This window comes from Marmota flaviventris, chromosome 18 (assembly GCF_047511675.1).
Source record: "Marmota flaviventris isolate mMarFla1 chromosome 18, mMarFla1.hap1, whole genome shotgun sequence".
Classification (NCBI taxonomy): Eukaryota; Metazoa; Chordata; class Mammalia; order Rodentia; family Sciuridae; genus Marmota; species Marmota flaviventris.
In genome coordinates this window covers 6,190,375-6,213,556 of record NC_092515.1, presented here as the reverse complement: position 1 = coordinate 6,213,556, position 23,182 = coordinate 6,190,375, and the positions used below count along the sequence as shown (strand labels likewise).

At 51.3% G+C, this 23,182-nt stretch overlaps 1 protein-coding gene across 3 annotated transcripts; it reads left to right on the top strand.

Moving 5' to 3' along the window:
* The first annotated feature begins 151 nt into the window (after nt 1–151).
* Med25 (mediator complex subunit 25) lies at nt 152–21,118 on the top strand. 3 transcript variants are annotated; one of them, XM_027920523.2, is made up of 18 exons: nt 152–324; nt 415–460; nt 900–1,024; nt 10,180–10,278; nt 10,611–10,731; nt 11,011–11,173; nt 11,308–11,438; nt 11,695–11,782; nt 11,873–12,066; nt 12,428–12,556; nt 12,976–13,061; nt 13,137–13,194; nt 13,313–13,420; nt 15,870–16,058; nt 16,374–16,445; nt 16,563–16,781; nt 17,032–17,212; nt 19,319–21,118. In XM_027920523.2, the coding sequence occupies exons 1-18, from the start codon at nt 191–193 to the stop codon at nt 19,561–19,563; spliced, it is 2,388 nt and encodes a 795-aa protein (XP_027776324.2). In that variant the 5' UTR covers nt 152–190; the 3' UTR covers nt 19,564–21,118. The 3 variants fall into 3 exon arrangements, with proteins under 3 accessions (XP_027776324.2, XP_027776326.2, XP_027776327.2); XM_027920525.2 differs by lacking the exon at nt 19,319–21,118 and adding an exon at nt 17,635–17,768; XM_027920526.2 differs by lacking the exon at nt 900–1,024 and having other exon boundaries at nt 237–324.
* Nucleotides 21,119–23,182: the final 2,064 nt, after the last annotated feature.

Genomic DNA, 23,182 nt, shown 5'->3' with positions numbered 1-23,182 from the left:
GAGTCTCTCACGCTGTGGGTGTAAACAAGGATGGAGATAAAACCAACACGCGCTGGGTGCCCCGCACGAACATGGCCGCCGGAGCTTCATTCGCGGACACCAGCGGTCCGGGGAAGGTGCGTGCGCAGCCCGGGCCACTTCCGCTCATCCCGGGGCGGCTGCGGCGACCGTGGCGGCGGCTAGTCGGGGTATGGTGCCCGGGTCGGAGGGCCCGGCCCGCGCCGGGGGCCTAGTGGCCGACGTGGTGTTTGTGATCGAGGGCACAGCCAACCTAGGGCCCTACTTCGAAGGGCTTCGTAAGCACTACCTGCTCCCGGCTATCGAGTGAGTGCGGTTTCGGGACTCAGCCCCGCTCTCCGACTTATTTTCCACAGCCTCTTGCCTGACCCAACCTTTACCCTCCGGTCCTTGCAGGTATTTTAATGGTGGTCCTCCGGCCGAGACGGACTTCGGGGGAGACGTGAGTCTTGGGAGGAGGAGGAGGAGGAGGAGGGAGGGAGGAGGGAGGAGCTGGGGCCTGGACCCTGGGTCTGAGGGAGGAGGCTGGGGCTGGACCCTGGGTCTGAGGGAGGAGGCTGGGGCTGGACCCCTGGGTCTGAAGGAGGAGGGCTAGGAATCAGGACTCTCAGGTCTGAGGGAGGAGGACAGGAGTCTGATCCCTGATCTTGAGGGAGGAGGGCAAGGTCTGGATCCTGGGTCTGAGGGAGCAGGCTTGAGGTTTGGGTCCCTGGGTCTAAGGAAGGTGGGTTGGGGTCTGGATTCTTGGGTCTGTGGAGGGAGGCCTGGGATCCAGGACTCCCTGGTCTGAGGGAAGAGAAGGAAGTTGAGATCCTTATTTTTTTCAGAGGGAAAAGGAATTGGGTTCCCTGATTAAACTTTTCTCTGCCTTTCCCACCTAGTATGGAGGGACCCAGTACAGCCTCGTGGTTTTCAACACTGTGGACTGCGCCCCAGAGTCTTATGTGCAATGTCATGCTCCCACCAGCAGCGCCTATGAGTTTGTCACCTGGCTGGATGGCATTAAGTGAGCTTTTCCCCCTACTGTGGTGGGTTAGGGTCCTGTGAGGCACTATGAAAATGGTGTTTTGGAAGGTTCATGTGTTTTAGTCCATAAATCACTTGTCCAGGGCCTGGACTCCTGGGCTGTGGGAAGAAGGCTGGGCCTTGGAAGAACTCAGCAGCAGTGTAGTCATCCGGTTTAGGCACAGAGAAAACTTACCATTCAGGGATGTGTGGTTGAGCACCACAGCTGCCAAGCAATCCATATGTGATTCCCTGCCTTAAACCCTTTCCCTGTCCCCTCCTGTCCTTCTGATGGGTACATTAGAGAGATTGTACTGTGCTTTGATAGTTCATGTTGTGAACTCTGGAGTCAGATAGCTGGGGGTCACATCATAGATATACTTCCCTACACAACTCAAAGAGTCCCTGGATCCTGCGTGCTCATTTTGCATGTGGGGATGTTAATACTTGCATTAGTTCTTTTCTGTTAATTATCTGTTCCTGCAAAATGGTCACCCCCAACCTAATGATTTAAAACTATAGATCATTGCCAGTGGCACATGCCTCCAGACCTAGAGACTCAGGAGGCTGAAGCAGGAGAATCACAAGTTCCAAGCCAGCATTTCAACAACTTAGTGAGACCCTGTTTTAAAATAAAAAATAAAAAGGGGTGAAGATGTGACTCAGTGGTTAAGCGCCTCTGGTTTCAATTCCCATTTTAATGAATAAAAATAAAGAGCTAGGGTTGTAGTTTAGTAGTAGTAGAGCACCCCTGAGTTTAATTTTAATTCCCAGTACTGCATGAAAATATAAAAGTAAAGGAAAAAATAGAAGTATTGTTATCTTAAGCATGTCTGTGAGAAATTCACCAGTGCTTAGCTGCAAGGTTTTGCCTGGGGTCTTTCATGGTGTTGGAATCATCCCGGTGTTGGAATCATCCCAGTGTTGGGCTATGCAGGAGGATCTGCTTCCAACAGCCATCATTCTATGGCTAGAGACATCAGTTCCTTGCTGGCTGTTAGCCATAAGTCTTTTCCATGAGGCTGCTTGACTTGCCTATTGGAGAACCTGCCTTTCTTCACAGTGAGTGATTCAGTACGGAGACGAAAAAGGAAGCTACGCCATACCCCTTAATAAGTCTTGCAAGGCATGTATCATCACTTCTGCCAGGTGCTGGCTTTTGGGAGGGTGGTCATTACCAGGGATTGAACTCATGGGCACTCGACCACTGAGCCACATCCCCAGTCTTATTTTGTATTTGATTTAGAGACAGGGTCTCACTGAGTTGCTTAGTGCCTTGCCATTACTGAGACTGGCTTTGAACTTATAATTCTCCTGCCTCAGCCTCAGCTGGGATTACAGGCCTGCACCACTGCACCTGGCATCAGTTTCTGTTTGGTTGACAAGTATGTACTGTTTCTCATGGAAAGAGTGACAGCCATGGTTGTGAATATGAGGAGTCAGGATCTTTGGGAGCCCTCTTGGGGGCAGGCTACCACAACCTCATGGGATGTTTTGACAATTAAATGAGTTCATGACTGTTTTACATGGTCTGCACCTAGTAAGTGTCTTGCTACCTCTGAGTAGCTGAGACTTGCCTGGTTTGCTGCACCTTTGTTGTATTGTGGTCCTGGGGATGGAACCCAGGGCCTTGAGCATGCTAGGCAAGTGCTCTACCACTGAGCTACCTCCCAGTCTTTGTATGATGTCGAACACCATCCCTAGCTGCTCCCCATTAGATGCCAGTAGCATCCCTTCCAAAGTTGGGACAGCCAACATGTTTCCAGGCATTATCAGATGTCCCCTGGGGGCAAAATCCAACCCAGTTGAGAACCACTGGGCTAGATTGTGGTAAGACTTGAATAATACTATACGCAGGCTCCTTGAGACCAAGTTCAGGTCTGGCACATCTGGAGTCCCTGTGACCTGGAGCTCCCAGTACAGGAGCCCTCAGGAAAACTTTGAGTCAAGGAGTGAATGCCCACAGCACACTTCATGCTCATGACCCCAGGAAATTCCCACATCGCCTTCCAGACTAGCTTAAGTGTCTTCCTGCCTAAGAAACTGTCCTTGATTTTTAAAATTTTTTTTTTCACAATACCTTTATTTTATTCATTTACTTTTATATGATGCTGAAGATCGAACCCAGTGCCTCAGGCATGCAAAGCAAGCGCTCTACCACTGAGCCACAACGAGACCCCCCCCCCTCCTTGATTTTTGCAAGCAGTCTGTTGCTCCCTCCTGTGTTCCCCTGTACAGCCCCATGCTTCTGGACTGTGAATGTCCTTGAGTATTTCTCATGTGGTTTGCTTCCATCTGGCACCCAAAAGACCTAGCAGACTTTCACTGGGTAAATGAATGAGTAAAAGCTACAGGTAGGTTAATCATCAAGAAACCAAACCTTCCACAGGTGTGGAGTATTAGGAAAAGCAGCCAGACTTCCTTATTAAAAAATTCTGTTTGGGCATGGTGGCTCATTCCCGAGATCCCAGTGATGCTAAGGCAGGAGGATCCCAAGTTCAAGACCAGCCTGAGCAATCTTTTGAGATCTTGTCTCAAAATAAGGAAGAAAGAAAACCCCAAGGGCATTGGCAGGATAAGCAGGAACTGCTATCTGAATGCCTTAATCACATGTCCACCCTGCTTGTTCAGAATGCACTGTACCTAGAACCAAATAAAACTATGTGTTCTTACCAAAGCGGGGCCCTAATCAGCTGGTAAACATTTTAAGCCATTATTATTATCATTGTCATTGTCATCACCATCATCATCCTTGTAAATCTTTACTGGGGATTGAACCCAGGGACTCTTTACCCCTGAGGGCCATACCCAGCCCCTCCCCTTTTAATTTAATTTAAAAAAATTTTTAGTTGTAGATGGACACAATACTTTTATTATTCTTTTTATGTGGTGCTAAGGATCAAATGCAGGGCCTCACATGTGCAAGGTAAGTGCTCTACCATATAGCCACAACCCTAGCCCTTTTTCTTTTTTTTTTTTGGTGGGAGGAGTGGGGGTACCAGGGCTTGAACTCAGGGGCACTTGACCACTGAGCCACGTCCTCAGTCCTACTTTGTAGGGCTCATTACAGGGTCTCACTGAATTGCTCAGTGCCTCGTTTTTGCTGAGCCTGGCTTTGAACTCACAATCCTTCTGCCTCAAGCCTCCCAAGACTCTGGGATTACAGGTATGCACCACCACACCTGGTCAGCCCTTTTTATTTTTCATTTTGAGATCACGTCTTGCTAATTTGTGGAGGCTGGCCTCAGATGTTCAAATCCTCCTGCTTCAGCCTCCTAGAATTGCTGGATTTCAGGCATGTGCCATCATGCCCAACTGGCTTAAGTAATTATTTATTTATTTATTTTATTTTTTTTAGAGAGAGAGAATTTTTTAATATTTATTTTTTTTTAGTTTTCGGTGGACATAACATCTTTATTTGTATGTGATGCTAAGGATCGAATCCAGGCCGCACGCATGCCAGGCAAGCGCGCTACTGCTTGAGCCACATCTTTAGCCCTATTTTTAATTTTTAAAAAATATTTATTTTTTAGTTGTAGTTGGACACAATACCTTTTTATGTGGTGCTGAGGCTCAACCCAGGGTCTCCAATATGCGAGGTGAACACTCTACTGCTGAGCCACAACCCCAGCCCCAAGCCATTTTTTTTAAATAGTTTTATTTTATTCATTTATGTGGTGCTGAGGTTTGAACCCAGGGCCTCACACATGCAAGGCAAGCACTCTACCACTGAGCCACAACCTAGCCCCTTAAGCCATTTTTTAATGTTTCCAATGGCCATTGTTTTGATGGCTCCTATTTAATCAACTGAATTCATTTTCTGTGACATTCCAGGTGGGTTCAGAACAGGCAGCACAAGAAATTCAGCCTGTTTTGTTCTAACTTGGAGAAATCGTACCTTCTCCCCGCATGTCTGATACCGAAGGAACAAGGAGTACAGTGAAAGTTTTCAAATGTCCTTGCTTTGGGAAAATTGTTTTTTGATGTTACATTTTTATAAGTGGGGGGCTGGGGATATAGCTCAGTTGGTAGAGTGCTTTTCTTGCATGCACAAGGCCCTGGGTTCAATCCTCAGCACCAAAGAAACAAAAACAAAAAACATTCTTATAAGAGGACAGTTTTTTCCCTCTCCTAGGAAAAATAAATCTGACCTAGAGTCAGAAAAAATAGAGGTAGAAGGAAAGTACACCTGAGTATCCTCCCTGGAGCATTGAGGCAGCTCATTTGTTCATTAATTGAGCAAATGTTTGTGGCACACATGGCACAAGACAGGCCAGGTTCTGGCTCTTGTGGAGCTAGTATTCGTTTTTTTGTTGTTTTTTTGTGATATTGGAGGTTGAATTCAGAGAGGCTCTAACATTGAGCTGTATTCCCAGCCTTTTTATTTTTCATCTTGAGACAGGCTCTTGCTAAATTGCAGAGGCTGACCTCAAACTTAGAATTCTCCTGCATCAGCCTCCCGAACTGCTGGGATTCTAGGCAAGTGCCACAGTGTCCAGAGGTGCCTTTATTTGATTTTATTTTTTTGGTGCTGTGTATTGAACTTGGGCTCTACCACCAAGTTACACCTTCAGCCTCTTTCTCTTTTCTGTTTGGATTTATATGGGAATAAGATTTATCATAAATTTGACAATATTTAAGTCACATTTTACAAGTGGCCATAGTTTTGCTCCCCATTTTCAAGTTTTCCTCATGTGCTTGGCAGTCTCTTGGAGCTGGTAACATAATTTCTTTTCAATGTTCATTAAGAAAAAACAGGTTTTAGGGGCTGAGTTGTGGTTCAGTGTCAGAGCACTTAGGCCTAGCATGTGTGAAACACTGGGTTCAACCCTCAGCACCACATAAATACATAAAATAAAGGCATGCTGTCCATCTACAACTATTAAAAAAAAAAAAAAAGGCACTTCTGCCTCTTTCATTCTCTTGGAAAAAAACAAACAGGTTTTAGCCAGGCATGGTAGTGCATGCCTGTAATCCTAGCGACCTGGGAGGCTGAGGCATGAGGTTTGCGAGTTCAAAGCCAGCCTCAGCAACTTAGCAAGACCCCAAGAAACTCAGCAAGATCCTGTCTCTAAAAATATAAGAAAAAGGGCTGGGAATGTGGCTCAGTGGTTAAGTGCCCTGGGTTCAATCCCCAGTATCCCAACAAAACAAAGCAAAAATCTAAAGGAGTATGATTTGGCAGCATTTGGGACCATTACAATGTTGTGCACCTCTCACCTCTGTCTCAATCCAAAATGTTTTCATCACCCAAAAGGAGATAACACATGCATGAGAAAATTGCTCCTCATTCCTCCCAGCCCCTGACAAGGCACTTGGCTCAAGTCTAAAAAGGCTCCCCCAAAGTTATTGTTTGATTTTTTTTTTTTTTGTACAGTGAATTGAACCTAGTGGTGCTTCACCACTAAGCTACATCCCACACTTTTTATTTTAATTAATTAAGTAATTTTTTTAGGTACCAGGGATTGAACTCAGGGACACTCAACCACTGAGCCACATCCCCAGTCCAATTTTGTATTTTATAAGAGGCAGGGTCTCATTGAGTTGCTTAGTACCTCACTTTTTGCTGAGGCTGGCTTTGAACTTGTGATCCTCCTGCCTGAGCCTCCTGAGATGCTGGGATTACAGGCGTGCACCACCAAACTAGGCTTCATTTTATTTATTTTTTAAAAATATTTTTTAGTTGTTAATGGACCTTTATTTATTTATATGCAGTGCTGAGAATCAAACCCAGTGCCTCACACATGCTAGGCAAGTGCTCTGCTGGGTTTCCGTTCTCGCGACTAAAAGGCTCAGGGGTCACTCTAGTTAAACTGGGCTAACTGGGCTGCACGAAATAACCACACAAGAGACACAAATACCTTTTTCTTTGGGGTTGCTGTGACGGCTCCTCTGACCTTAAGGGTCCGCAGAAAGAGAGCGAGATCACACGCTGACCCCTTTTATTGAGGAGAAGCTATTCAAATGAGGCAAGGGGTCAGGTTTCAGGGGCTGAGTATCTTCATGATGTCCACTGTCAGCAGGTTGACTGACACCTGGGTAGGCCACACCCAAGGGCACAGTAAGAGGAGGGGACACACACAAGGCACTTCCATGGAAGATTCTATCCTAAACAGGACAAGGGGTTACATTACAAAGGAACAGGTGAGCGTAGCTTCACCCGTGGGGCTGTAGCAAGACACACCCATTTCTGTGACTGAGCGCTTCAGCACCCAGCTGGGGAGTGTAACTCAGTCACCAGTAAGGTTGGCCTCCCACAGTGCTCCTTCACTGAGCCACCACCCCAGCCCCTATTTTATTTTTCAAAAATATTTTTAGTTGGGCTGGGATTGTGGCTCAGCAGTAGAGCGCTCGCCTAGCACGGGCGGGACTCGGGTTCGATCCTCAGCACCACATAAAAATAAAGGCATTGTGTTGTGTCCATCTACACCTAAAAAATAAATATTAAAAAAAGATTATTTTAAAAAATATCTTTTATTTATTTATTTTAGTTGTAGTTAGGCACATACCTTTATTTTGTTTATTTATTTTTATGTGGTGCTGGGGATCAACCCTGCACCTGTGCTAGGCGAGTGCTCTACCGCTGAGCCACAACCCAGCCCTATCAATCTATGTGTCTGTCTGTCTACATCTAATCTGTCTGTGTTGATGAGGATTGAATTCAGTGCCTCAGGCATGCAAGGCTCTACCACTGAGCTACAACCCCAGAACCCTTTTTAAAAAAAATATGTATATTTTTTAGTTGTAGTTGGACACAATACTTTTTATTTATTTATTTTAAATATTTATTTTTTAGTTGTAATTGTACACAATATCTTTGTTTATTTTTATGTGGTGCTAAGGATCGAACCATCGAACCCAGGGCCTCGAACATGCTAGGCGAGCTCTCTACTGCTGAGCCACAATCACATGTGGTACTAAAGATGGAACCCAGCGTCTCGAACGTGCTAGGCAAGCACTCTACTGCTTAGCCACAACCCAGCCCCTCCAGGCCAGTTTTTTTTTTTTTTTTTTAAAGAGAGAGAGAGAGAGAATTTTTTTAATATTTATTTTTTAGTTTTCGGCAGACACAACATCTTTGTTTGTATGTGGTGCTGAGGATCGAACCCGGGCCGCACGCATGCCAGGCGAGCGCGCTACCGCTTGAGCCACATCCCCAGCCCTCCAGGCCAGTTTTTTATTTTTTATTTTGACACAGGAACTAGCTAAGTTGCTGAGGCTAGCCTTGAATTTGTGATCCTCCTGCCTGAGCCTCCCAGTTACTGGGATTACAGGCGTGACTGCACCTGACCCCATGGTTTGCTTTCTTGCATGGCGGGAATCCAGACAGCAAACTCTAGGATTGGTTCTTTGGGTGAGGTCCACCCCTATCTGTGGCCTTAAAATTCCTGTGGAAAACAGCCTTGCAGGTGAGGAAGAGGAGGCCAGGGAGTGGGTGGGAAGGAGCAACAGTGGGGGCCAAGGGTCCTGAGACGGGGAGAAAGGACCTGAGGTCCGGAGCTCCCAGGCCAAGTGAGACTGGAAAGAAATCAGCCTGTGAAGGTGGGTGGGGAACAGGCCGCTGGTGGGATTGTTCATTCAGCAGGTTCCCAAAGCCTGTGTCATCTGGGGTGCATTTTGTAGAGATGGCTCATATGACTTGTACTCCCTCACTGAGGACTGCACAGTCCAGGTATGGCAGGGGGTGGCTGTGGAAGGAAGCAGGGCAGCCGTAGTGTCAGGTGACTTGTAATGTGATTGAGGTGGCAGCAGGGCAAGCTTCCTGGAGGAGAGCATGCTGGGCAGAGTGTCACAGAATTCATGAATTAGGGTTCTGTTGAGGCTAGAGTCTGAGCTAGTGCAGGTGGAGCAGATGTGGAGACCTCGGAGTATAAGAGGTCTGGAGGCTGCACAGGCAGAGGACGTGGAAAGGGAGAGCTAGGCGGGTCGGGGCATGTAGGCCTCTAGGTGCTTGGCTGAAGGCACGGAACTGATCCAGCCTAGGCAGGCCCTGTTGGCTGGGTAACCATTCGTTTATTTAACACATTTCCCAGAGGTCTCCACATGCCAAGCTGTGGTGGATAGGGCTGGGGAAAAGCGAAGATTCAGACACCCCGTTCCTGCCTGTGGGGAAGATGGGAGCAGACATGGATGTCGAGACCACAGTTCAGGGGCTGGTGCCCTCTGGTCTGCATGCATGTTCTCTGAGGCAAAATCAGCCTGAAGAATGGTGGCTGCAGTAGCTGTGGTGGGTGGAATGCTTTCCTGGGCCACCTCAATATGGGGACCGTCTAGGTGCATGGAACTCTAGTGTGTGTGTGAGTTTCCTAGGCTGCTGGGTTAGAATTGTCTGAGGCTCTAAAAGATGGAAGTCAAGATCAAGGTGCCAGCAGGGCCAAGCTCCCTCTGAAATCTGTAGGGCAAGGGGCCGTCCTTGCTGCTTCCAGGCATGTCTTGCCTTGCTTCAGCGCCACCCAGTCTTCGCACCACCTCCTCCTGTGTCTACCCGTCATCGCTCTGTGTGTCTGTCCAACCTTTTCCTTTTCATAGACGCTAGTCATATTGGATTAGGATCCCCTGACGATCTTCACTTCCCTCCAACACCACCCTTTCTCCAGGGTGAGGATATAGCTCAGTGGGGGAGCCCTGGCCCAACATGTCCGATACTGAGTTCCAACCGCAGCACAAAAAACTAAACAAAAAAGCCCTGTTTCCGATAAGGTCACGTGCTGAGGCTCTGTGGGTTAGGACCTCAGCCTGTCATTGGGGAGACACATTTCAACCCATAGCACTAGGTGGACAGGAAGCCCCCCTCACTTGGTTGGGAAGGAGAAGTGAAGCCAGGGCTGCTTTAATGATGAGGCACATGGTCTAGAGAGGGATGGCAGGACACGGATAGGGGTTAGTCACACTAGGACTGGGACACAGCATAGAGGCCCAGGCATGGTTACCTGGGTGCTTTATGACTTCCTATACTGAAGGTCTCCTTCCCAGGCCTCATAATTAAAAGGTCAAGTGTCTCCTGTTCTTCTCAGCCTGGGACCCCACCAGCACCAGGGATGGAGCAGAGAACTGTGTCCCATTGTCCCAAGGTGCACAGTCCTGTGTGCAGGGCTGGGATGCTAGCAGCTTCAGGTGTCGGGGGCACCCTGGGGCTGACTGCCTGGCACCCTGCAGGTTCATGGGTGGGGGCGGAGAGAGCTGTAGCCTCATCGCGGAAGGCCTCAGCACAGCCCTGCAGCTGTTTGATGACTTCAAGAAGATGCGGGAGCAGATGTGAGTCCTCCTGTTGACCCCTGCTAGCCCCTCCTCATCTGTTTGTACATAGCATGTCCTGTGACTCCACCTCTAGCCTCACCCTGGGGAGGAGGGAGGGAGGAAATGTGTCCCCTTATCAAGAGGAGGCCTCAGCTCTGAATTCCTCCTGCCTGCCTTTTCTGGGGTATCTCAGTTCCTGAACCTCTCAGAGCCACAGTGTCATCAGCTGTAAGGTAGCATTACTTTTGGTTTCTTGTGGGTGGAGTGTATGAACCTTGCTGGTGCTAGGTCTGGGTCGTTCTCAGAGCCCCTGTTGTGGCCTGCTCCATGTCTTGTCTTGTCCCTGGTAGTGGCCAGACACACCGAGTTTGTCTCCTTATCTGCAACTCACCCCCATATCTGCTGCCTGCTGTTGAGAGCACCACATACTCGGGGTACACGACTGAGAGCCTCGTCCAGCAGATTGGGGAGGTGAGGACCTCTGGCCTGAGGGAGCAGGGCTGGGGTCTGGGCTCACAGAACAGTTGGGGACTCTTTGGCCAGCTATTTACTTAGGCTTGTGGAAAGAATTATATCCCAGAGTCCCCTGGGGCAACTAATACCAGATCTCCTCACTTTCTGCCCCATAGCCTGGTGGGAATTAATAATTCTAGGGCCCAGGTCATCTAGTCACCATGGTGTGGTTCCATGGGTGCTGGCTCCTGCAGCCTTATGGTGGGGCCCTGTCGTAACCCATCCCTCTTCCTGCAGCGTGGGATCCATTTCTCCATTGTGTCTCCTCGAAAGCTACCTGCCCTGCGGCTCCTATTTGAGAAGGCGGCTCCCCCAGCCTTGCTGGAGCCTCTGCAGCCTCCGACAGACGTGAGCCAGGACCCGAGGCACATGGTGCTGGTTCGGGGGCTGGTGCTGCCTGGTGAGGCCCAGGGTGGTAGGGTGGGGGCTTGGGGGGTTTTCTCAGCTCGCTCTGACTGGGATTTTGGATTTCTCTTCTCCCTCTTCACCTCCAACTTTTTCTCTTGGGGGCCTGGTCCTGCATCCTGCTCACAGTTGGGGGTGGCTCAGCCCCAGGCCCCCTCCAGCCCAAGCAGCCGGTCCCTCTGCCTCCTGCTGCCCCTTCGGGTGCCACACTGTCCGCTGCACCCCAGCAGTCCCTGCCCCCAGTCCCACCACAGTACCAGGTATGGATGTCGCCAGGACAGGCCTGCTCCTGGGGCTCTGCAGGAGCCAGGGCCTCATGGGATAGACCTAATTGAATGGTGGGGCGTGTGGGGTGGGACAAGCCTGGGACATTGAGAGGGTGAGGTTGTTGGGGCTGGTGATGGGAGTTCTGAGCTCCTAGGAGACACTGTAGCTAGGGTGGTGTGCTCTGTGGGGCTGTTGGCCCACAAGGACTGGGTGTGTGGTCCTCTCCAGCCCCCTCCCCTCTGTTCCCAGGTCCCTGGGAATCTGAGTGCGGCTCAGGTGGCTGCCCAGAACGCAGTGGAGGCTGCTAAGAACCAGAAGGCTGGGCTAGGCCCACGCTGTGAGTGGTGGGGTGAAGATGGTAGCGCGGGGTGGGCAGGCCCTTTTCTGCGCCTCTGTTCCCCACTTGCTCCCTTGATCTCTCCCACAGTCTCGCCCATCAATCCGCTTCAGCAAGCAGCCTCAGGAGTGGGGCCCCCCTTCAGCCAGGCCCCAGCTCCTCCGCTACCCCCAGGACCCCCTGGTGCTCCCAAGCCACCTCCTGCCTCCCAGCCCAGCCTGGTCTCCACTGTGGCTCCTGGCCCCGGCCTGGCCCCTCCGGCACAGCCTGGGGCGCCATCCATGGTAGGTGTCCAGGTGCCTACTTCGCCGCTCTATTTCTCTTGGCTGCATAGGGTGAAGATGGTGAGAGGAGCCGTTTACCTTCTGAATAGTGTCCAGGGACGTAGCCTTGTGGCTTAGGGCTGCTGGGGTTCAAGGAGCATGTCCTATGTGCTGTGAGGCGAGAGGTTTCATGTGTGTCAGAACTGTTCGGAGGAGGCCAGGCATCATGGGACTAGAGAGTCCTCGTGTGCTGCAGGCTTGGAGGATGAGTGGCCATGTGCTGTTGGACATGTGTAGAGGAAGAGACCTTTGTCCCACTCACCTTGCCTTTCCCCCCAGGAGATGGTCTGGCCCCACTCCTTGCCTCTGTTTTCCTTTGCAGGCAGGCACCGTGGCCCCAGGTGGAGTAAGTGGCCCTTCACCAGCGCAGCTTGGGGCTCCAGCCCTCGGTGGGCAGCAGTCGGTCTCTAATAAACTCCTGGCCTGGAGTGGGGTTCTCGAGTGGCAGGAGGTAAGTGGGCTTGCAGGTCCATTGTGCATGTGGAATGGAGGGTCAGGCCTGGGGACCTGTGGCCAGAGGAGGGTCCCAAGGAAACATGGGATTTGTGGCTCAGAGTTTAGAACTGGGGGGAGTTTAAGAGTTGTATTAAAGTGGAGAACCCAGGAAAGCCTAGGATCTGGGGTCCAGAGAGATGCCCCAGGCAGTGTGACCTTGCAGGAAAATAGATGATGGGGTTTGGGCCAGAGGAGGAGCCCTAATATTTGTGGAATTTAGAGGTTAGAGGAGCATGGGATGGGTGGTAGAGGAGCTCAGGGTTTGTGGGGGCTAAACTGAGGGACAACTTGAGCTTTGGAACTACCAGAGTGGCACAGAAGGGGGAAATAACTGAGGCTCTGGCCCTTTTTACTGTGACATCCTTCTCCCCGCAGAAACCCAAGCCTGCCTCGGTGGATGCCAACACCAAGCTGACACGGTCACTGCCCTGCCAGGTCTACGTGAATCATGGAGAGAACCTGTAGGTGACTGTCGGTGGGGGTGGGGCGCGGCTGGGGTTTGCACCCTTCTGACCCCTTTTTGGCCTTGTCCCCAGGAAGACTGAGCAGTGGCCCCAGAAGCTGATCATGCAGCTTATCCCCCAGCAACTGCTGGTGAGTGGTGGGGGAGGGGACTGCCCAGCTGTTGGTTGGCACCCACCCTGTTCCCCATCTCTTCCCTGCCTCCTTACCCCCTCCTCACTCCCCACACGCTGACTTCTGTGTCCCCCAGACCACCCTGGGCCCTCTGTTCCGGAACTCGAGGATGGTCCAGTTCCACTTCACCAACAAGGACCTGGAGTCCCTCAAAGGCCTCTACCGCATTATGGGCAATGGCTTTGTGAGTCCTTGGCAGGGACGTTGAGCCCTGGCTCCCCGGTCAGCTTCTGGCCTTTGACAGGGACCTTCAGGGTGCTGGGCCTAGGAGCTCTTCTCTTTTTGTGGTGCTGGGGATGGAACGCAGACCTTGCATGTGGTAGGCAAGTGCTCTATTTCTGGTATACCCCAGCCTGCAGCCATGTTTGAGGGTGATAGACTTAGTGAGCTTGGGCTCCCCCTTTCTCCCAGACTCTTCACTTTATTTATATTATATATAATATATATATTTATATTATAGATTGAGGTAAATCCCGTGGTGACAGTGTGACCATGGTGTGACAGGATCAGTTAGGAGGATGCCATTGATTCTGACAGGCTCGTTGGATATGTTTGTTTCCTCTGGCTGCTGTAACACATGGTCCCAAACTGAGGGACTTAGAACAGCAACTTATTGTCGTGTGGTTTTGGAGACCAGAAGCTGCAGATGAGCGGGAGGCAGGGCCGTACTCTCTGAAGGTTCTAGGGAACCCTCTTTACTGCTCCTCCAGCTGGGAACCTCTGGCGTCAGGCAGCATCATTCCGTCCAAACTCAGGCCTGTCTTCATGTTTCACATGGCTTTGAAGTGTGTCTGTGTCCTTTTTTTTTTTTTTCTTCAGAGATTGAACCCAAGGCCTCATACATGTTAGGCAAGTACTCCATTACTGAACTGCACCCCTTCGGCCTGTTGTGTCTTCTTATCAGGACATCAGCCATATTGGATGGGGGCCTACCCTAATGACCTCATCTGGTTGCATCTGCAAAAAACCTGTTTCCAAATAGGGTCACCTTCAGAGGTGCTAGAGGATTAGGACTTCAACAAGTCCTAACATGGAGGAGGGCCTTTTTGTATAGGAGCAAATCCAGTGACTTCCTATGCACTGTCACTTCCTAGGAGCGAGGCCTTTAGATGGACTGCCTCATGGAAGCCTCTCAGAAACCACCAAGGCTCCAAGTGTGGAGGTGTATGCCTATGGTTCTAGTAACTTGGGAGGCTGAGGCAGGAGGTTTGCAAGTTGGAGGCTAGCCTTGGCAACTATCGAGAGCTATCTCAAAATAAAAACAAAAACAAACCCACTGGGATCATCCCACAGTACCACATACACAAAAACCATGAAGATGATGTTTGTGAGAGCTGGGAACACTTTCAGCTATAATTTTCCCAAGAAATAAATCATTGGCTCACAAACATGTTACCTTTCACAATTTTGTGGGTCAGGCTTGGGGGTTCTTCATGTGGTGCCATCCCATGGCAGCCGAGACTTGATCATCTGGAAGCTTAACTGGGCTGGGTGTTCACACTGGCCCGCTGACCTGCTCCTGGCTGTCCTCTGGAATCGTCAATCAGTCCATCTGCACGTGGCCCAAGTGTGTGGCTTAGTCTTCCTCACAGTGTGGCAACTGGGTTTGGAGAGGGAGTGTTCCAAGAGCAAGTGTTCATTTTTATCACAGAATAGGACCCTTGCAAATGGGCAGCTTTGGGGGTTAGTTTTGCAGCTCTGTGACACCAAGACCAGGGTTTCTGTGGTTCTCTTGGCCTCTCCCTCATGGTCACAGGTTGGTTCTCGTTTCTAGGCATCCTGTATACTTGATGAAGGAAGGCAAGGGGAGGAGCCTCGACTGTGTACTTCCCATTCTTCAGGAAACCAGAAAATGTTCTAGAACCTCTGGCAGGCCTCCTTTCCATCTCTGGGGCCAGACCCCTAGTTGCAGAGGAGGCAGGAGTGGGGGAAGGGCACATTGTTTCCCTGAATAGCACTGGGCTCTGCGGGGAAGGGGGACCCATGGCCACTGGGTAGGCATGAGCAGGCCTGCCTCAGGAGGAGGCTGAGGCTGTTCAAGGCCAGTTCCAACCTAAGAGCCCTGCTGGAAACACAGTGTGATTGCCAGCACTGAGGACAGGAGTGTTTGCTGTGTGCTTCCTCTGGGGTGAGCGGTGGGCAGGGAGCTTGATGTGTACCAGATGTCCCTGACATGTCAGTGTCACTTGCCTTGTTTTGCACTGGCAGATACCAAGGCAGAGCGCAGCATGACCGCCCGCTGAGCTCTCTTGGATTTGCCTTTACCATAACCCGCCTTCGGGCCCTTCACTCATCGCCGGGCCTCCTTCCAGAAGCCCTGTGAGGAGGCAGCCCTGGCATTTTGTGGCCAAGGAAATGAGACGTATGTGGTGACTGGGTCAAGGTCAGAGTGCTGGATCCTATCTTGTATCTGGGTCCTTTCTTTCACGACTTAGCACTTGACAGGAACCCCAGTCTTGCTCTGCCCTTTGAGTACCCAGTTCACCCCTTAAGTCCTCCTGGAGCCACCCCACAGCAGACCTCTCCTCAGATGTATGGTAGAAACCTCACTACTTCTAGCACCTTCTAGAATGGGGAGGGATGGGGTGCTGCCTCCCGAGGGTTGAACAGTTCTGAAGAGCCTCTGTCTGCAGGCGGGCTGCGTGCACTTCCCTCACACGGCCCCCTGCGAGGTGCGCGTGCTCATGCTCCTGTACTCGTCCAAGAAGAAGATCTTCATGGGCCTCATCCCCTATGACCAGAGCGGCTTCGTCAACGGCATCCGGCAGGTCATCACTAACCACAAACAGGTCCAGCAGCAGAAGCTGGAGCAGCAGCGAGGGGTGAGCAGCGTCTTCACCCAGCATCCTGCCCCTTTCTGCTTGGGCCCCAGAACTCAGGTGGTCCTTTTGCCAAGACATGGCCCCCAAGTTCCAGGACACCCTCACCTTTCCTGGCACTCCTGTCACATCTTCCATGTCCACATGAAACCCCTGATGCGTGGTGTCCTCTCAGGGACCTGGGAGTGTGTGACCTGCTATCAGACTGCTGTGCTCCAAGAGAATGTTCCCAACTCCATGTGTGCTCAGATCTTCCCTAGCTTGGGTTCAGGACCACTCCTTCCCTGTCACTGATCTGTTCTCTCTCTCCCCGTGCAGATGGGGGGACAGCAGGCACCCCCTGGTCTGGGCCCCATTCTGGAGGACCAAGCGAGGCCCTCGCAGAATCTGGTGAGGACAGGGCTGGTAGGGGTGGGTTAGGATGGCCCCACAGGATGCCACTGGTTCCCAGGCCCAGGGTCTGGGGACTTTGCTCTTCTCCCTCACCCTCATCTCTTTTCCCACCAGCTCCAGCTCCGCCCACCTCAGCCCCAGCCTCAGGGTACTGTCGGGGCCTCTGGGGCCACAGGGCAACCTCAGCCCCAGGGTACCACCCAGGCACCCCCAGGGGCTCCCCAAGGCCCTCCTGGAGCAGCCCCTGGCCCACCCCCTCCTGGACCCATTCTTCGACCCCAGAACCCTGGGGCCAACCCTCAGCTACGGAGCCTCCTCCTCAACCCACCACCGGTGAGATTTGGGGGTGGGGATAGCCAGGGTCTGTAGATCCTGGCCCCAGTGGTTTGGGGCTTTCCTCTGGGAGGAGGAACTTTTGACTTTGGTCAGGGTTCGAATGGCGACCCAAGAGGGCTCCCAGCAGGACAAAGACCTCCCAGACTGCAGACTGAGACTCTTCCGAGCAGCCTCTCAGGCAGAGGCAGGATGGTGGGAGGTGGCAGCTCTCCACCTGGGGCCTCTGAGCCACTCTGTGTTCCCCTAGCCCCAGACAGGGGTGCCCCCACCCCAGGCCTCCCTCCATCATCTCCAGCCACCAGGGGCTCCTGCACTGTTGCCCCCACCGCATCAGAGCCTGGGGCAGCCCCAACTGGGGCCACCACTTCTGCATCCACCACCCACCCAGTCCTGGCCCACACAGCTTCCCCCACGGGCACCACTGCCAGGTAAGGGGGTTCCGGGGGAGGGCAGGGGTCTGGACTGAGTGTCCCAGCATCCCCTGTGCAAGAGCGCCAATACCCTGTGGCCCTTGGGGGCTCTGAGGGCGACTGGGAAGTGTAGCCAATGGGACCAAGGCCCTAGTGGGAGGAGAACTCTTTCCCTGCTCTTCTCTCAAGTGTCCTGGGGGTGCTGGAAAACATGATCTTGGGGCCAGAGAAGTAGTTTAGGGGGCGGGCTCCCAAAGGCTTATGGGAAATAGTGTATTTGCAACCAGAAGGGGTCAGAAGGTGCTTCTGATTGGTCCCTCAGGACTTCCTAGGTACTTTAGTGCCTTGGGCTCCCAAAGGAGGAGGGAGGAAGCAGGCCCAGGGCCCTCCACGGCCCAGGGTCTACTGGGAGATGCAGTCCCTTCCCCACTGCCCCCCAGGTCAGATGCTGCTGAGCGGGGGTCCCCGGGGCCCGGTTCCCCAACCGGGCCTGCAGCCCAGCGTCATGGAGGACGACATCCTCATGGATCTCATCTGAACCCCCATCACCCAATAAAGTTCCTTTTAACACACACCCCGGCTCCCGTCACTGACGTCCCCCAGGACTGGGCAGGAAGAGACCTGGGGAGACATCTCTGTCCTTGTTCTCACTTCAGCAGACTTCCTGGGCCCTGGGCTGGATGATGCCCGGTCTTGTCTCGGCAGTGAGTCCGAGACAGTCTGGTGCAGCTGGGTTCTGGGGGAGACTAGGAGGCAGGCAGCACTTGGCAGCACGTGCTCTTGGGGAGGTTGTAGAAGACACTCAGGAGAACATCTGACCTAGCCAGGCCCCTGTGGAGTCTGGAAAGAGAAGCAGCAATTAGCAAGGCTAGGGGGGACCTCGGTATAAGAGTAGCAGAAGGGGACACATGGCGGTAGGAGGAAGCAGGGGCAGAGCCGGACAGTGGATGCTTCTGGTTTGTGAGTGTGAGGGAGGGAGGGAGGAGCTAGAGTACTAGGCACGTGACAGAACTTCAGGGTCTCAGATTCCAAACTGGGCAGCTTGAGGTTTGTCTCGGGGACACCAGGCCATGAGAGGCTCTGAGCCAGGGGCAAGTCTAGGCCGGTCCTGTTGTCAGATCCCTCTGGGCTACGAAGCGTGTTGAGGTAGGACAGGAGGCCAGGAAGGTTGAAACTGAGAAGGTGGGGTAGGGGCAAGGTCAGCTCTCAGGGCCAGGCCTGGGTGATGTCAGGTGGTGAGTGTCAGTAGTCCAAGGGATGTCAAAGTGACAGATGCCATGGTGGAAGCTCAGGACATGTCTTTAGGGACAGTGTGTGCTTGGTGGTTGACACAAAAGGAGTCTGTAAGATTGCATGGGAAGAGAGGGCAGGCCCTGGGCCCCAGTCAGAGACCAACGTGCTGTGGTTACGGATGAGGCAGAAAGTGGGGCCATCCCTGAGTGGAAGACCTGACAAGGAACAGGGCTGAGTGAGACTTGGTGAGGCGAGGGTCTTGAAGAATGTCAGCTGTCTGGGGCAGCTGGATACAGGAGGGTCTGGGGCACAGGCCGTCTCCTCAGTGCAGAGCGAGCTGTCCATCGTCAGACTCCAGAAGCTAATTGTACAGTGTGGTCCGCACCTGGACCACAGCCACCCAGCTTTGGGATGCCGGATAGCAAGGCAGGTTCACAGGTTGTCCCAGGAGAGAGGTTGCAATCTGGTGGCCCTTGGGCCACTCTGCAGATGAGTTTTGTTTGGCCTTCCTTATGTTAGCAAATGTGGCACTTTTTTTTTCTTACGAGTTAGTTGTAAAAATTGGGATAATTCTCTCTCTTACACACACTCTCTCTCTCACACACACACACACACACACACTCAAACAATCTGCAGTCTTGGCTCCTCTTGATAAGTTGGAAGATCTGGCACCCTGGGGCCCACCCTTCTGCCCGGCAATAGCTGGCTGGAGCTGCCCCTTTCAGTGGGGCGTGTGCTCTCCAGTTCGCCAAAGTCCCCACCACTCCCTCTTCCTCCCCCACCAGGAGGCAGCAGGGCACTGCCTTTGTCACTGGGCTGGCACTGTGGTTGTTCTGTGGTAGTGTTCAGAGAAAAGTGAAATCTTTCTTGTACCCATGTCTCTGTCAAAAGCGGCAAAACGAAAGAGAGAAGGAGAGGGCCGCGTGTTTCGAGAAAAATGGGAACGAGACTATTTCTTTGTGGAAGTGAAGAGCATGCCTACGTGTTTAATATGCAAAAAAATCATGTCTGTGTTGAAAGAGTACAACCTGAAACGCCATTACGAGTCCCGGCACAGTAAGAGCTTCGACCAGTACACGGAGCAGACCCGGGACGCAATCCTCAGCGAACTGAAAAAGGGACTCAAGTGTCAGTAGGGTTTGCTTTGGAGAGTGAAGAATAGAAGTGGACGGCTGCCAGGAGCAGTTCTGAAATGACATGAGAAGAACGACCTGGGCATTAAAACCTGCAGCGGAACGTGAGTTGGTAAAGAGGAGCAGGCTAGCGTCCAGGACAGCAGCACCGCTGTGCCAACTGTTGCTTAAGTCTAATGGGCATTTTTGTCGCACAGTGAATTGAAGATAAATCAAAAGGCTTTACAAGTCCAGTTGCCTGAAAGAGTTGAATCAATTGTGGCCTTTTCCTATCGCTGCTCATAAACTATTACCATCCAGTTAGCTTTATTTATTTGTGGTGTTGAGAAATTTGATGTGACCGAAGAAGTCTGTGATGTGGTGCCGAGGCAGGCCCAGCGCTGGGGGATGGCTTACTTTTTGTGTAAGGAGAGAATTGAAGAGTTTCATATGTACTGGTCAGAATTCTTAAGCACAGCTATAGACAGTTGTAGTAAAGCTGTCACTGGGGGATGTGTCTAGGTGCCTTGATCCAAAGTGGCAGCATTTGGCAAGGACATAGAGGTCAGGTCCTTGCCTCAATCACCAGGCATTGAATAGTTCTGAGAAGCTCAGTAGAGCCCACCACGGAGGCCCTTGACACTTAGAGCCTCTGTTTGGCCACCGGCGGGTTGATGGCTTGACCAGGTGTGTTTCACAGAAGCGCCACACACAACCTGGGTATGGAAGAACGCCAACTGCTGAAGTTCATCACTTCATCACCTGGGTTCATTTCAGGTTATACAAAAGCCACACCTCCTGATAAGGTCAGTTGGAGACTTCTGGTCAAGGTTACAACCCTTTGAACACTGAATGTGTCTGTAGAAACATTCACAAACCACTCCTTGAATGTATGATTGTACTGGCCCAGTCCTGCAAAAAGGGGGAAGCCATTGGCAAAGAATAATTTGGCACCTTTTCCTTTGCTACAGTTGGTTTCTTGAAAGTGGTGGCCCGGACTGCATCCACCCAGATTGTGGGGTCAGAAATCAAGTCCCCAGAGGCTTCCTGCATCCACACTTTATGAAAACGAACTCACACCGTCTGGTTTGTGTTTGTTGGTTGGTGTGGGTCGAGTAGTAGTTTCTAAACTGCAGTGCGATGGGCACTGGTTCCTAGATGCAGTAGTTTTGGAAGATTGGGAGATTCTGCCACTATCTAGTAGTTGACCCGAATGTCCATATTTTGGGTACCCACATGTGTGAAAAGCCAGCTGCTTCCGTTATGAACCTGAATCAAACTACCGCTTCCAGTTGAAGGATTCAAGGTTGAATTCCTAACTGCTGTCCCACTGTGCCATCACCCTTGCCTGACACCGACAACTTGGTGTGGAAGGGAAGGGAAGATGTCAGCCTCCCAGCCTCAGCTCAAAGGAGCAAAAGAATAACAAAAGAGAAAAAAATTTTAATAATTAAATATTTCTATTTTTCAATTTGTATTTTTTCAATTTTGAATTTAAAATATAAACTCCAGTATCATACATGTTTGTATTGTGTTCCATGCCTTCACCATAGTTCAGTAAAGATCCAATTTGATTATATTTCTGGCCATCGACTTTTCTTATGCCTGACGAGTTCACTCATTTCTGTGACCCGCCTGGCCCTGGAGGCATTTGAGCTTCCCATCCCTGCTCCAGAGCAGTTGGATTGAATCTGGGGCCTTGAGGGGGCTGGGAACCCACATTTGATACAAGCTCCCAAGGTGATTCTGATGCATAAGAAAGATGGAGTAGGAGACACTCTAAGACGTGAAGGTGGTGAGACTTCCCAGGCAGTCTGTGTAGTAACTCAGATGACTTAAGGGACCAGGCAGGTGATGAAAATGTGTGACGCGGACGGGTGTAAGACAATAGGGAATGATGGGGACTGTGGCGAACTTGGAGAGTGCTTGCCCTGCCTAATGGCCTTCAAATTAAAAACAAAGACACTGAGGACCAAACAAAATCTGTTTGTGGGTCTCATGAGGCCATTGGGCCACCATTTTGCGACCTCTGGAAGAAGAAGACCCCAGGACAAGGGCAGAACCCTGAGAAAGACCCATGTGTAAGGGTGGGCAGGGAGCCAGAAGACAGAAGGAGAACCAGGCAAGTGTGGTGTGGTGGAAGCCGAGCGGTTTTCTGAGGAGGGAGTGATCTGTTGTGTCAGAATCTGCTGGAAGGGGAAAAGAGGAGGGGTTCGAAGCAGCCTGTGCTGTTTCTTAGAGGTGGAATCCCTGTGGGGAAACCTGGGATTAGATCCAAAACAACTTGGTCAAAAAGAAATGTTTCTGGTTGCCGGTTTGGCCATCTCTGGCCAGTGAGGCCTTCCTGACTTTAACACTCAGATGAGCCACAGGGACTATTGTGGCCTGATTGTGCCCTGAACACTCCCCATGAGGCAGAAGAACACCTGCAGAGCGGATCCAGATGTGGATCTCCTCTCCCCATGTCACCATGCAGGTGTCAGTGAGCCCCTGAAAACCGGCCAGCACTGAGGCCACGGGTCTGTGGGGGAAGCAGTTCTCAGAACACAGGGAACCACTGAAGCTATGTGAGTATAGAAGAAATAGAACAGTTGGACTTGACCCACAGTTTCTGCACCCATGAACTCAGACCTGGGGCAGGTCCCTGTCTCTCTCTGAGCCTCACTTTTCCCATATATCAAATTGTGAGTATCTCCTAGAATTATCCCAAGAAACACATTTTCTGGCCTGCCCCAGTCCCTGACAGGAGAGGTGGTGGCAGCCATTGTTAACATTAGCCAGAATCACTCTTAGAAGCAAAACGTGGGCCAAACTACCCGCAACACACCGAAATCTGTAGAACAGCCAGGTGCAGTGGCAGGCCTGTGACTCCAGCAACTTGGGAGGCTGAGGCAGGAGAATGGCAAGTTTGAGGCCAAGTGGGCAACTTACCAAGACGCTGTTTGAAAATTTTAAAGAGGCTGGGGATGGTAGAGTGGTAGAGCGTTTGCCCAACATGTGCCCCACCCTGGGTTTGATCACCAGCGTTGAAAAAAAGAAGAAATCACTGTTGAGCCTGTGAAGGTTAGAACAGAGTATGTGACTGGTTGGAAACATTTCATTTTTGACCAATTTGACCAGTTTTCTTGTGGGTTCATGTGCCTGTGGCTGGAGGCAAGGCGGGGAACTCATGAAAACTCCCAAAGGAGTGGGTCTGGCAAGAGTGGCTGGGCATGATTAAAAAGAAAACAGTCTGAGGTAAAAATGGTAAAACATTGGCTCATTAATCCTTTTAAGTCTATCTTAGGTGAATGACAGTGCCCACTCACCATCCCCAAAGAAAAATTACACCCAAGAAGAGCAGGTAGGAGTATTTGTTTTGAGGTACACAAAAGTCACTAGTATGTGTTTTCACAGTCTTGGTTTTTAAAACATAATCGAGTTACAGCCAGGCATGGTGGTGTACACATGTAATCCCAGGGACTCCAGAGGTTGAGGCAGGAGGATACTCAATGAGGCCAGCCTCAGCAATTTAGAAAGACTGTCTCAAAAACAAAAAAAGACTTGGGATGTAGCTCTGGTAGAGCTGTGCTTAGCATACTTGAGGCCTTGGGTTCCCTCTCAGCATCATAGGGAGGGGTTCTTTTTTCCTCCCCAGAGGAGA

What these genes read in the sequence shown, in the direction of transcription:
- Med25 (XM_027920523.2), top strand. Translation starts at nt 191, where the DNA reads ATGGTGCCCGGGTCGGAGGGCCCGGCCCGCGCCGGGGGCCTAGTGGCC. An exon ending in TCGGGGGCTGGTGCTGCCTG is followed by an intron (nt 11,174 to 11,307) that starts GTGAGGCCCAGG and finishes TCCTGCTCACAG; the next exon opens with TTGGGGGTGGCTCAGCCCCA. An exon ending in GGCTGGGCTAGGCCCACGCT is followed by an intron (nt 11,783 to 11,872) that starts GTGAGTGGTGGG and finishes TCTCTCCCACAG; the next exon opens with TCTCGCCCATCAATCCGCTT.